The 15,366-nt window shown below is 33.6% G+C and overlaps 1 protein-coding gene across 1 annotated transcript; it reads left to right on the top strand.

Moving 5' to 3' along the window:
• The first annotated feature begins 12,897 nt into the window (after window positions 1–12,897).
• On the top strand, window positions 12,898–14,937 carry LOC143570990 (NAC transcription factor 32-like). The gene is made up of 3 exons (XM_077056509.1): window positions 12,898–13,411; window positions 13,970–14,247; window positions 14,365–14,937. Exons 1-3 carry the CDS (start codon window positions 13,249–13,251, stop codon window positions 14,770–14,772), a joined length of 849 nt encoding a protein of 282 aa, XP_076912624.1. The 5' UTR covers window positions 12,898–13,248; the 3' UTR covers window positions 14,773–14,937.
• The last annotated feature ends 429 nt before the right edge of the window (window positions 14,938–15,366 follow it).

The following is a 15,366-nucleotide window of genomic DNA, read 5'->3' as shown; positions in this document are numbered from 1 at the left end:
ATACAATTATTGACGTGTGGCTCAAATGTGACCATCGTAGCCCTGAATTTATTAAATATTTTGATGATCCTAATCTCATGTACCCATCAACTATAATAAAGGCTGGGCTCTCTATTCAACTATGTGAAGTAAGACTTTACAAATCTTGTAATACCACATAATTTTTACCTTAAACTATTCTAATTATTGAGTCCACAAATTTTAAATTTCACCTTATTTTTACCATTAACTATCCTAATTATTAGTGTTACTTCTTTCAAGTACCAAAAACAATTTTGCGTTTGGGTAACGGATAGACTCAAAGTGTGCGGGCTTGCAAAATTCAGGGTGTCAGAATCCTAAAAAAGAAAGTGAGGTTCCAAGCTGCGTTTTGGTGTTGACTACAGGAATGCAACTGGACTTAACTCTCAATATAATAAAATTGTTGCAAATTACCTAGCAAAGTGGGCTTGTAAAACAATGATGGGCCTTGTAAATGTGGTCTGCATATGTGTTTTAAATTGTCTGGCCCAACATGAATGTAAAGTCAAGTTTTGGTTTAAGACTCTATAATGGTTCTCTTTCAACGGGTATCACATCCGCATCCCCATTTTTCACCCGGTACTAGAGGTGCACACATAAACCGGTTAACCGGTTTCTAACCGATTTTATGACCGGTTAATAACCGGTCCAACCCTAGCCGGTTACTAACCGATCCTAACTGCCGGTTAGTAACCGGTTTATATATTTGATTTCAAAACCGGTTATAAACCGGTTAACCGATTTTTTTAATTATTATTTTATAAAAAACCGGTTATTAACCGGTTAACCGGTCCGGCCTAACCGGTCAAAACCGCTTCTCCACCCGGTCAAAACCGGTTACTAACCTAACCGAAAAACCGGTATAACTGGTTAATGCCCGCCAAAAAAAACGGTTAGCAAAAAAACCGGTTATAGGTTAACCGGTTAACCAATTTTTGCACCTCTACCCGGTACCCGTAATGGTGGAACTGGAAGTGGTGTACCTGCTCAGTTTGAGCGAGCCTTTGAGGTACCAGGAAGGGGGTACCCGCCAGTGCCCCGATATTATATGAGATTTTGAATATTGCAAATAAATTTTTAATTATGCATCTTTAGATGTGGTCCATTTATGATAATAGAGTATGGTTATTGGATAAACTTCCCCGAATAAGAAAGTTAAACGAGTCTACAATAAAAAGACCACGGTGTGTCCTAGCAACAAAATGTTTTAGTCAAGGTCATGGTATAGACCTTAATGAAATGTTCTATCTTTCAGTGATACGTAAAATGTCTTTGTATTACGAGTATGAGATTTGAGCAATAGGTGACAAAATGAATCTGCTTAGTGGAAACTAAAGCGAGATGAATATATTGTAAGCTTAATGAAAAATGTTTTTCTTGAAATTAATCTATAATATATATAAACAAAGATCCAAAAATCCTAGGTGTCGTGATGCGGTCGCTCCCCCCTTTTTTGGAGTCACCAGATTTGCTTGATTTTTAAATTGAGGCTTCTCATGCATTTGACCCGAATTCATGGGTATGGATCTTACCAAACCCAGATATTCCTTAAACGAGTTATAACATCTCATTAAATAAAAAATTATTCTCACTAAATTAATGATGTAAAAATCCTATAAATTAGGATATACTAAAAATTAATATCTTATTTATTTTAAAAAAGATATATATTATTTAAATTAAAAACCAATTTTATAGTAAAAAAAATAAACGGGTCTTGGGTCTCATCAAACCATAGGTATATTATTAACTTTCATAAATATTATTTATAATTAAAAAAACAATTTTATTGTAAAAAAATAAACGGGTCTTGGGTCTAGGCCTGTTCACAAGCCGAGCCGAGCTCGAGCCAAGGCAAGGCAAGCTCAAGCTCGGCTCGATAATCAATCGAGCTGGCTCGGCTCGAGCTCGAGCTCTTAATCGAGCTAAAAATTTGAGCTCAAGCTCGGCTCGGTTTTAAATCGAGTCGGCTCGGTTCGGCTTGATTTGGCTCGAGTTAACCTGTAATAATAAAACTTATATGCAACCATCAAGCTAAACTAAATAAATATGACGTTAAGATCAACACCAACCAAATACAAACTAAATAAATACGTCTAATAACACCATCGAAAACAAAATATGTTCAACAAGTCTAAACCAAACCAAATACAAATTAAGCAGAGAAGTATTATCTATGAGCGACGGCCGATGGCAGAGGTGAATATGAGCGGCTAGGGTTAGGGTGGAAAATGGAACGTATACTGATTATTGAGTGTGTGAACTATGAAGTCTCATCTCTCAGTTACTCGGTATATGGAATTATGAATATGAACTATGGAGTGAGAAAGGAAATTGGGCTGGATTAAATGAAAGCCCATGTGTTAAAATAAATGGGCTCGATAATTATATGCATGTATGTATGTATATATATATAATAAATTAAAATATAATAGTTCGAGCCAATCGAGCGAGCTCGAGTCGAGCCGGGGCTAGCTCAGGCTCGGCTCGTTTAGAAATCGAGTCGAGCTAGGCTCGGCTCGTTTACAATCGAGCCGATTTCGAGCGAGCTTTCACCGAGCTTTTTTCGAGCGAGTTTCAAGCGAGCTTCGAGCCGTGAACTTTTTGAACAGCCCTACTTGGGTCTCATCAAAAGCATATAGATTTTAAACCGGGTTATAACATCTCATGTGAAACAATTTATCATCAAACCATAAGTATATTATTAACTTTGATACAATAAAAAAATATAAATTCAAAAAATAAAGAAATATTAAAACAAACAATATAAAACAACCCCCGTAATACGGGGGATAAAAACTAGTATTCTATATAGATAGATATAAAGGGGGGAGGGGTGGTAAATGTGATGAAATTTCTCATCACACACCCCACCTAATCAAATGGTGTCACATCACCAACCCCAAATCCATCATATGTGATGGATTTTTACAAAGGGTGGTGGTGTGTGATATGAATATTTTTGTATTTGTTTTTTTTTTTGCAACTTAAAAAGGTAAAACAATATTTTACTAGAATTTAAAAAATAAAAACAATAGTTTACTAGAACATAATTAAACTTAAAAATTAGAAATAAAAAATAAAAATTACAATAAACGTCTACTCTTCGTCTAAATCCGGAAATTCCAAACCTAAAGAACCTATAAGCTCAACTAGATCACATCTCAACCGATGATGAATATCTTCATCCTGCAAGTCTAATTGGACATCATCGGGAACAGGAACTTGAGTCGGAGGATCCGGTACCCAATCTGGAGAAATTGCATTTCCATCTTCTTTTATTAACATATTGTGTAATATGATGCATGCATACACGTAGCTAGAGATCGTGGGTTTTTTCATTGCACGAACCGGTCGACTAAGTATGCACCATCTACCCTTTAAAACACCGAAAGCTCTCTCGACATCTTTTCTTGTCGATTCTTGCAACTTCTTGAACGCATTTTCATTGGTCTCGACAGGAAATGAAAAGGCTTTAACAAAAACAGACCATTGCGGGTAGATACCATCGACAAGATAGTAGCCACGTCTGTAATATCTCCCGTTGATAAAATACGGACAGAAAGGTGCGGTGCCATCTGTTACGCTCTGAAACAACGGTGATGTGTACAGAACAGTGATGTCGTTGTTTGAGTCGGGAACACCAAAATAAGAATACCAAATCCATAAATCATTTGACGCAACCGCTTCTAGTGAGATGGTCGGTCGTTTGATATCACCCCTAACATACGCCCCTCGCAACTCCCGTGGACAATTCCTCCATTCGATATGTGTACAATCGATGCTACCGAGCATCCCTGGAAAATGCCATCTAGCCTCGTGTGCGGCGTAAAGACGTGTAATGTCGTGTCTTGTTGGTTTTCGTAGAAACTCGTTGCCATGCAATTTTATAATCGCGTTACAAATGAATTGTAGACATTCACGTGAAGTTCTCTCAGACATTTGTAAGTATTCATCGAATTGGTCGGGTGGGTTACCTGTCGCTAGTTAACGAATAGCGGATGCGCATTTTTGAAGTGCCGTAAAACTTCGTTTGCCCCTCGCGTCGTAAGATTCTTGAAACCATTCTTCGTTTGCTTCGACGTCGGCTACAATCTTTAAAAATAAAGATTTTGTCATACGAAAGCGTTCCCTAAACATCTCGTCATTGTATTTCGGCTCCTCCACAAAATAGTCGTTCATTAGCACGTCGTGGGCATGTATACGATCACGCTCCACCACTTTGGCTCGGGCCTTCAAGTTCGTTATATAGCAACGGGAGCCATTCGAGAATGTCATCGTCCAAAGACGAAGAGCTATCGTTGTCTAAGGGAAGCAAGTAATTCGGAAATGCCATATTTTTTTGTTGTGAATGAAGGGAAGTTTGAGAGTGTTTTTGAGTTGGATTTGGTTTTGAGTTAGATTTGCTTTATGTTTTGGTTTTGGTTTTATATTGGTTTTTTTTTATTTAAACCCCCCCCCCCATCCCAACGGCTCCTTCCCCCAACGGTCAACTTTTTCTTGGAAACCCACCATCACTTGCGTGATGGCCATCACTCAACCACACCATCACGCGCGTGATACACCACCAGCGGCGGTGTTGAGTGAACCCATCACGCGTGATGGGTCTTCATCACGCAGTGCCCCAGATGGCATAAGAGGTTTGCTGGATCAAGCCAAAGAGTACATATTAACAAGCTCAACCAAAGGGACATAATTTATTCATGTAAATGTTTGACCACATAGAATCTTGGTTGGGTGATAGAATGGTTGCACATTATACTGATCTTGATATATTTATGATGATCAAGATGTCGATCAAAAAATGGTTTAAGTAATTATTTATGATGATCGGTTGATCAAGATATACGTTTACATGAACATATATCCGAATTATAAACCTAAAAAGGTTTAAACTATTAGTTTATTTTTCCTTTATATTTATCTAATAACACTTCATTTTTCGCAGGTTCATTATATGAAAAAATATATAGATATAAGATACATACTAAAAAAATATTATTGATATTTTATATATTAATCAAGTTTATACATAAAGTTTCATAAATATTATAGTGATATTGTTTATTTATGATTATGTCTATATGTTTGTAAGAGAAATGTTCAAATAAGAAGTTTGATTTTTCTAAAAATGCTAGAAAAGAAGGTATTTTAGTCTACTACTTTAATATTGAAAACCACTTAATTTAATTTCAAAAGCTCGCTTAATTAATCTTAAAAACCCACTTAAATTTTCACTCATCTCCTACAACCACCGCCGCCCACCGTCACCCACCGCCACCACCTTGCCGGAAAAGTCTTCGGAAATTTCACCGGAAAATCACCGGTAAAACACAATGGAAAACACTATGAAAAAACACTATGAAAATAAAAACACAATGAAAACACCATTAAATAACACAATGTAAAAAACACAATGCAAAAAACATTATGAATAAATAAAACACAATTGTATAACACAATTTTATAAAACACAATTTTATAAAACACAATTTTTGTAAAGCACAATTGTAAAAAACACACGAATTTTTTTTATTTTTATACAGCAATATGGTACTCATATAAAAGAAAAAAAAACACTTGTTATTAAGGTGACATTGTTTTTAAAAAAATGTCGTATAAAAAAGTTATTGACGTTTTAAAATTATGGGAGAATTTGACATGTGTCTTGCATGTGGAGAGGGAAAGTCAACAAATATGTTATCTCTATTATACCCATATGCTTGTTTTACAATTGATTTTCTCTCTAATCTAATCTAACTATTCAAGTATAAAATGAATGGACAAGATTATTTCTTATCCTTCCTACAAAAACTAATCTTCTTATTATAACTCAACCCATGTATGTAATGTGTCATATTTTAATTTGTAATAGTTCATATATAAAAATATATATATATATATATATATATATAGGGTAAGGATCCTAAGAGAACCCTTTACAAATTGAGAACTTTGAGAACCAATTTGGACCACTAAAAACAACTTTTAAAAAATATTTAAAAAAATCATAAAACAAAAAATAATAAAAATTTTTAAAAAGTAAAAAAACCAAAATTCTTATATTTCATTCTGGTTTCATTAAAAAAAATAAAAAATAAATAAAAAAAACGTCGTATTATACACATATGTATAATTTTATATAATCTTTAGTTACGTAATATACACATATGTACAGTATCATTTATCTTAAATTATACACATGTGTACAAAAAAACATGTAAATATACATATATGTATATATTATATATATGTGTATATAATTTAGCTAAACCGAGTTTTTTTTATGAAACCGGGATGATAAAATAAGAATTTTGGTTTTTATACTTTTTTTATTTTTGTGTTTTTTTTTATTTTATGATTTTTTTATTTTTGGGTTTTTTGTGGTAAAAAATGGTTCTCATAATTCTCAATTTTAAAAAGGTTCTCTCATGATCCTGATCTTATATATATATATATATATATATAGGTAAAAAATATGCTTAAACATCTTAACATGAATTTTTAACAAACTAGTGGGCATACCAGATGGTCGATACCCGCGAGTATGCCCAATACCCGACGGATAATGGGCTGGGTATGAGACTAAATTTTACAACCGTGTATGGGTATGGGTTAGCAATACTTGGCCGAACCCGACCCGTTGTCATCCCTAGTTGTCGGTCTCAACTAACGAATTGGCTTATAAAGATCCTACATATTATCATATTTGTTATCAACGGTCTGCGACTAACAGAATGATAACGTAATTAGTTGTAGGTCGACATAAAAACATTTTTGCCCGAAAAACTCACATTTTTTTCCAGAAAACTCAACATTGTCCCAAACATATTTGTAACTTTAGATCTGACCTTTAGGAACATTTTTTTAGTAAAAGCTCCAATTATTAAGGTCACCGGAACAATAGAACCATCATCAGAATCGATAGATGGTGCTCAAGTGGTGGTGGTGGTGTTTAGGCTGAGTTTTCCGGCATAAAAAATGTGACTTTTTGGTCAAAAGTGTTTTTCCAGCGACCTGCAACTAAGGTCATTAGCATTCTATTAGTCACAGACCATTGACAACAAATATGATAAAATGTGGAATCGTCATCAGTTAATTCATTAATTGAAACCGACAACAAACAAAAGACAATAGTTAAAATTAATAAAACTAGTACACCTAAAAACTTTGATAGACTTGTGTGAAACAACTTTCTATGAAAGGCATCCCAACACATTCACATCAACGAGCCACTCCATCATGCATGTTCGCGACGAGTGTTGGAATGTTCACTGTAAATTTAAAAGCAGCGTATGTGGCATTTTGTGGGGCCTTTAACGCCCCTACAATACTTGCCCTACGTCATTTCGTAATTTGCACACTGGATTGGTTGAAGGGATGCTAGAATGGGATACTCTTAAGTTAAATGATCCTTTTTTAAAATTACTAAATTGTCAAAAATAAATCATTGTAAAATATTAATAAATTTAATTGTTTTCTTTAAGTTCTTTCTTTTTGATGATATAAGTATTATTGTATATTAAAAAATAGAATAAATCCGACGTCATGTTTCTGTCAAGACTCAAGATTAAGTGATAAAGTCATAAAACTATGAAACAGTTCGGAGTCATCTCCTTCGTGTAACTGTGTTGTACATCTATAACGACAAAAATAGAGCATCGTTGTTTTATAGTTTAAAAATACTTTATGTTCACTTTCAACAATCGAAAAGTCACATATATTAAAAAACTAGGTTAGCTATTCGTGTAGTACACGGGCTAGAGTAAATAAATTTATTTAAACAATAACATAATGTGACATACAAAAAAATTTGTTCAACAGATATAAAGATATATTATATGGTATAATAAATTACACACTATACAATATGGAAATAGAAAATTTATAAATCTCTAAATATTTCTTGATACACAATATGTGTAGTTTTATTTGTAAATTTACTTGTTTTTTCAAAACTTAGTAGTTTCACATTGTTTTTGGTTTTAACTCTAGATAATACAACAAATAACTGGTCATGAGTTAAAACAAATTGTCTAAAAACAAACCAACAATCTACAATGATTTACCTTTGCTTTTGTTAAATCTTCATTCCAAACAAAAATTAAGTGAAAATTTCATTCTTTAACATTAGTATTTTATCTAAAGGTGTAGGATTTAAAAAAAAATATTATTTTCGTATATGATTTCGGCTTCTATAGCACAGTTATCATTTTGTATTTTTATATATAACTTAATTTCATTGCATAGACCAATTTTCTAGTTAATATTTTAATCAACATCAATTTCTTAGTTAATAAATAAAAGTCTTTTAGAACTAACCTATGACTTAACAACCTTATATTTTGAGGTCATTTAAAAAGTAAAGAAACTAATATTTTCTTGTAAAGTATCATTTTATGTCTGATAGATACCATATGAAGAATATAAGGCTTGAACATCGGTGGCGCAAGTGAAGAATTGTTGCGGGCAGCCTTTCGTCAAAACGTAAAGTGTGACGACCTCATTCGAAACCTTACGGGCATAGATGGCATGCCGCAGCGGTGGGATGATGTACAAAGTCAATTCATCATCTGATTAACAGTGTGCTAACGTTTAACATTTGTATTCCAAAGGTAAGAAGTTGTCTTTACCGCATGAAAAACCAAAACATGTAGTATAGTGTTAATATTTTTGTGGATTTTTAAGATGATGAACTTAACATAAATGATGGGTTGATTAAATAACAAATTAGAAAAATCTTGTAAATGGCTACTTTTTTAAACCAACCCGCGGATCGAAGCCCATTCTAATAATAAATTGTTTTGACTTGAACCATGTTTGATTCTTTAACCGGTTAAAAAACCAGTCGGTTGAATTAATATAAACACCGAGAATACTTTAATAGTTAATTTGTCTTTTAAGAGTTTGAATGATTAAAAAGAAAAAAAAAATGTATTTAATATGAGAGAGAGGAAGAAAAAATTAAAATAAAAAATTATTAATAATAAAGATAAATGTATTTAATATGAGAGAGATGGGGGAAAATTTTGTAAGAATTAATATGGTGATAACATGTGACAATAAGAAAGTTTTGTTTATTATATAGTATAGATAATAAGTATACACAGGGGCGGACCCACATAGTTCCCATAGGGGTCCCGAGACACCAATGTTTTTTAAAAATTACTTAGAGACGATATATTAAATTTTGTAAGGACCCCATAAAAATTAATACTTGGAACCCATACTATTAAGGTTGAACTAGTCTAGTGGAAAGTCCCTTGTTTTTTCTTTGAGAGGTTGCAGGTTCAAACCTCACTATATCCAGTTTTTGTTGTTTTTTTAATATTCTAGTCAATATTAGTTATTTAGTTAGGGTATTTGTGTTTTTTCTTTAGTTTATCCCATATAACCATTATCACTTTAGTTTATCCCATATCACCATGCAACATATATAATGACAACATAAGTTTTACTTATACTTAAATTATTTATCTTGTGTATGTATATTATAATTAATCATTTATTTGTGTAAGAGTTAGTTTTTCATGTCTTGGTTATTCATGTAAGACCATATATATATATAGCTTACGCTTATGTTTTTCGGGTATGAATAAAAATGAATTAAAAGTGTATGTTCTATCTAGTTTCTAATCTATATTCTTTCTACTTACTCATTTCCGATGACACCATATTTTCGTGTTTTATTATGTTCCTCCTCTCGACCCGACCCGGATAACGACCGACCCAAAAATTTTGTAAACCGGAAAAATTGGGACCCCATTGACAAAAAATCCTGGGTCCGCCACTGACTCCAAACAACCCATACATACCCGCAATGAAAAACATTGCCCACCCCAAAACCGACCCGAACCGTTTCTTGTCACGCGCTTCTGATTCCAACGGCAACGCCATCCCAATTCCTTCGAACGAAAACAAAGCCACACCAAGCCCGTAACAAAACATGGGAAACGACCCGAACGCCCTAACATTCAGGGGCGGACCCACATAGTTCCCATCGGGGTCCCGGGACACCAATGTTTTTTAAAAATTACTTAGAGACGATATATTAAATTTTGTAAGGACCCCATAAAAATTAATACTTGGAACCCATACTATTAAGGTTGAACTAGTCTAGTGGAAAGTCCCTTGTTTTTTCTTTGAGTGGTTGCAGGTTCAAACCTCACCATATCCAGTTTTTGTTGTTTTTTTAATATTCTAGTCAATATTAGTTATTTAGTTAGGGTATTTGTGTTTTTTCTTTAGTTTATCCCATATAACCATTATCACTTTAGTTTATCCCATATCACCATGCAACATATATAATGACAACATAAGTTTTACATATACTTAAATTATTTATCTTGTGTATGTATATTATAATTAATCATTTATTTGTGTAAGAGTTAGTTTTTCATGTCTTGGTTATTCATGTAAAACCATATATATATAGCTTACGCTTATGTTTTTCGGGTATGAATAAAAATGAATTAAAAGTGTATGTTCTATCTAGTTTCTAATCTATATTATTTCTACTTACTCGTTTCCGATGACACCATATTTTCGTGTTTTATTATGTTCCTCCTCTCGACCCGACCCGGATAACGACCGACCCAAAAATTTTGTAAACCGGAAAAATTGGGACCCCATTGACAAAAAATCCTGGGTCCGCCACTGAGTATACATATATTAATATTTATATATTATAAGTACTAAGTTTTGTTTCATGTAGTGCAGCGTTCATACATGTATGGAAGGGGTAAAGCATAGAAATAAAAATATTACCAGTAAAAAACAAACGAATGAATTATCTTTTGAGCAAACGACGGGTATGACCCCTCAGTTTGTTATTTATTAGTTGCAAGAGGGGTATTCGAGCGATGCGACTTGAAACACACATCAATGGTAATTCAAGGTGTGTTTGAAACCAAAAAATAATCCTAAACCAAACAAAACAACTTAACTGAAACAAAAACCGACGGTTTTGTTTTATATTTTGGCAAAAAAACGACCTTTCAATTTGGTTTCATTTATGCGTGTAACTAAAACCGAAAAAAACGAACCAAACATAAATTATATATTTTATTTTTATTTTTAATTTGAAATCATTTGTAATATTTTAATATAAGTTTAACTCAAATGTATCGGTCAAAATATACAATAATCAATCAATTACTAATTAAGAAAAGAATTTAGACCCAAATTCAATACTATTTGCCATCTTTTTTGGCCCAAATGGCAAAATCGAAAAACTGAAACCGAACCAAACTCAAAACAAAAACCGAAAGCGAACGATTTTCAAAATTCAAAAACATACATTCTGGTTGTTGCTTCAATTTTAGCACAAATTCAAACCGACCCATGTACACCCCTAGTGGTAATCTCGTAACATGCTAAATTTTTAATTGAAAAAAACTATAGCAACTAGTAATATAACCTCACACGTTGCAACGAGATTTAATTATCAATACAGTACTAGCACTCGATGCAACAACTGAAAGAGATGACGCGGAACTATGGGAAAAAAACATTCAAAGGCAACCGTCGCACGTGTGAGAGCCAAGTGGTTTAAAAATGACGTTAAAAAATGAACGTCAAAACGTAAAACAAAATATAATTAGCGTGTATATTAATAAAGTTAGAAAGGAATCTACAAGGAGTTCTATATTTACTTGACAACAATTCCTAAATTTTTGTTGATAAATACACCACAGCAATGTATCGAGCACAAAACTCTAATACATGTTTCTTAATGACCATTTCAGTGTTTCACATCAGCCATTCACAACTAGATTGAGAATAGTCTAATACTATGTGTAGTGATTTTAATAAAGGGCAAGTTAAAGTGTTATGCCCAGGCCCCGACTCAAAAAAGGGAGGGGCAGGGGGCGACCTTCCGAAGGGCCCGATTTTTTTTTAATTAAGTATGTTTAAAGAAATATATTTAGAATATACATTCAATAGGTGTTCATCAAAGTTTCCTTAGTTTAGTTGGAAAAACATTGTAAAGAAAATGCAAATGTCACAAGTTCAAGTCTTGAAAATTAAAACAATACACAAGGTTTTTTTTTTTGCTTGTGTATTTTATTCTTCTTTTCTCTCTTTAAAAGATTGTCTCACAAAAACAATAATTGTTTAAACTATTAAACCAAGAAACAGGATCAAATACATTTTATTCTTAACATGAAAACAGTGAGAACGAATTTGTTGTTATTATTAAGTTTATTTTTATAGGTGTTTGCTGTTATTTGTTGTTCATATTTGCTAATTTTTGAGTATGAGACGTTATAAGTATATGCTGATTTATATTTTGTTGTTATTCTTAGATTTTTTTCTTTTGCTGTTATAAGTATTTGTTGGTATATGTTGTTATTCTTTTGTTCTTGATTTTGATTCTTTTATTGTAATTTTTAGGTTTTTTTCTTTGTTATTACAAATCATTGTTTATGTATATTGGTATTGTAGTTGTTATTGAATCTTACGTTCTCATTTTTTTATAAATTGGTATTGTTTCCTACGTTCTCATGTTAAGATTAAAATGTACATGAACCTTCCCCATTAAACCAAATCTAAAAAAAGATAAAAATGCATATCGCGTGTCCTACATTTTTATTACTTGTCTCGGGGCCAAACGCTCCTAGGATTAGTTCCGAGGATTCTCGAAAGTGGCCATTGTTACGCCATAATCACATGGGTATTAAGATGTTAATTTAGCCTCTTTCGCAAAGATACAGTGGTTTTAAGTTTCATTCATTCACTGAATCCATAATAGACTAATTAATTAATAGTTATGCTAGTCAATTAGTCATGACCACTATCTAATTTCATGTTCACACAAATTAAAACCACTAAAATAAAAATGAGCCGCAAATCCAGTCGCTAACTGAAGATGACATGAGTCAAAGCAATAACACCCACTCCACAAAGCAACAAACGACTTTTCTCCACCACCAGACTCCAAACCAGATGACGAACTCAATGACACAATGCACGTGGGGTCAACCTCTCACACGTGTCCGCCTCCCATTCGCTCGTACCAAAGGCGGCGTCGACCAAACCTTGTTCTCCAAACATATCCTCTTTCCTAGAAACTCACTTGTTCATCCAGATTCAATCCCCCATGTGCCGCCTTTACTTATATAAATACGACTCTAACCTCTTCATCCACACTACTGTCGAATATTCAAAACCTTAAAACTTAATATTAATAATAACTTTACCTTAATCTCATCGAACTGACTGCAGATGTCCGAAAACAGTCTGAATTTGCCACCGGGGTTCAGATTTCACCCTACGGATGAAGAATTGGTGATGCATTATCTTTGCCCGAAATGCGCCTCTCAATCGATCTCCGTTCCGATTATCAAAGACATCGATTTGTATAAATTCGATCCCTGGCAGCTTCCTGGTAATTTCAATTTCTATTTATTTACTTTTAAGTTTTAAGCAGTGCTGTAAAACTCGCTAGGCGATAGTTGGGCAGTGGGGCAGGACTACCGGTTAATTGGGGTTATTAGGGATTAGTTAGGATTAATCGGATAGGAATTTATAAACATATATACCAAATTTTCATTTATAAGTTTTTCAATTTTGACCGATTTGACCAAATAGCGATTAAACGACTAGTTGGTGGGTAGGGACTAGCTAGGGGGTGTTTGGGATTGCTTCTTAAAAGTGCTTATGACTTTTTGGAGAGGCAAAATATCCAAAACACCTAAAAGCTCCAAATTGGTGCTTTTAAGTGTGCTTTTAGGTGCTTTTGGAGGGGCATTTTGAATATTTTGCCTCTCCAAAATGCCATAAGCACTTTTAAGAAGCAATCCCAAACATGCTCCTAATAATAAGGGTCTGGGCGCGATTTGTATAACCATGCTTTTAAGTCAATTGATTGAAGATATTTTATTCCATTTAAGATGAATTTAAATTCTGATCTTAATTGATTTTGTCTGTGCTTTGATATGAATAGATATGGCTTTGTATGGAGAAAAGGAGTGGTACTTCTTTTCGCCACGGGACAGGAAGTATCCAAATGGGTCTCGGCCGAACAGAGCTGCGGGTACGGGTTATTGGAAGGCTACCGGAGTGGATAAACCAATCGGGAAATCGAAAACTTTAGCGATAAAGAAGTCGTTGGTGTTCTACGCGGGTAAAGCGCCAAAAGGCGTGAAGACGAATTGGATAATGCACGAGTATCGTCTTGCTAATGTTGATAGATCCGCGGGCAAACGGAGCAACAATCTTAGGGTATGTTTCTGTTGTTTTTATAATGCTAGCTTGGCTTGGCTCAGCTCGTTAGCTATTTATGTTTTAAATATTATTATTGAATTGTGATTAATTATTTTTATTATTGTATTTGTGCAGTTAGATGATTGGGTATTGTGTCGACTGTACAACAAAAAAGGTGTTTTGGAGAAACACGTGAGCTCGGATGTAAAAGATGCTTCGTTTTCGGATATAGAAATCGATACGAAGCCCAAAATCACATCATATTCTCCCATGGATAAATCATCGACGCCGCACCCTCCGTCCTCAATACCCTATCCGATTAGGAATGATACATTCAATTTTGAAACATCTGAGTCAGTCGGGACCTTTCATACGGATTCAAGCTTAGAACACGAACGAGAAGTCGAGAGTGAAGTAAGAAAAGACGGGTTTCAGTTTGGTTACTTGGATCCTTTTACAGATGACTCGTTTAGTGCTCAAACTCGTTACTTCAACGACTATCAACCGTCTCCATTACAAGATATGTTTATGTATCAAATGTAAAACTAAACACAATGGGGTTTTATGTGGTCCAAAATCAAATGGGCTTTGAGAATGATGTTTTGCAAACCCGGTCCTAGGTTCATGTCCCATGTTAATATATCCGTTGGTATCATGTAGCATTCTTTCAGTGAAGGCAAATATATTCATGTAGAACATTTCTTTTTTCATTTATTATTAGCTGTTGAGTATATTGTTACATTATCTTTAATGATTTTAGAAACATATAAATAGAACATTAGAAGAGATGATTTTTTAACTAGTCAACCTTTTTGAAGAAAAATATCAATGTTAAGAAAAAACTTTTGTTACTTGTTCAGATACTGAATTTCTATGCCCCCTTAACAAGTTAACACTTGTTTTAAACAGCTCGGACAGACCCTCATTTATTTTGCTTAGAAACCGTCTTAGGCTGAACGAAAACTAATTCTACTTAAAAATTTCATATTGACAATAACTAATTTTGCTAAACCCATTCTGAACCGAACACGTTCAGACCTGATCAATACTTATTCAATCCCCATTACATTTATAAACCGGTTTTTTTAAAAGAATTTTGTAATGAGAGGCTTGTTTATATCTTTTAAATAAAAAGCT

Source organism: Bidens hawaiensis, unplaced genomic scaffold, assembly GCF_021521415.1.
Source record: "Bidens hawaiensis isolate Kalapana, Puna unplaced genomic scaffold, B.hawaiensis_p1.1 tig00025179_1, whole genome shotgun sequence".
Lineage (NCBI taxonomy): Eukaryota > Viridiplantae > Streptophyta > Magnoliopsida > Asterales > Asteraceae > Bidens > Bidens hawaiensis.
Note: the sequence above shows the minus strand (reverse complement) of the source record. Positions and strands in the feature narration are given on the sequence as shown.

Coding starts and splice junctions, on each gene's coding strand:
- LOC143570990 (XM_077056509.1), top strand. CDS start 13,249: ATGTCCGAAAACAGTCTGAATTTGCCACCGGGGTTCAGATTTCACCCT. Junction 13,412..13,969: donor CGATCCCTGGCAGCTTCCTG/GTAATTTCAATT, acceptor TGATATGAATAG/ATATGGCTTTGTATGGAGAA. Junction 14,248..14,364: donor AACGGAGCAACAATCTTAGG/GTATGTTTCTGT, acceptor GTATTTGTGCAG/TTAGATGATTGGGTATTGTG.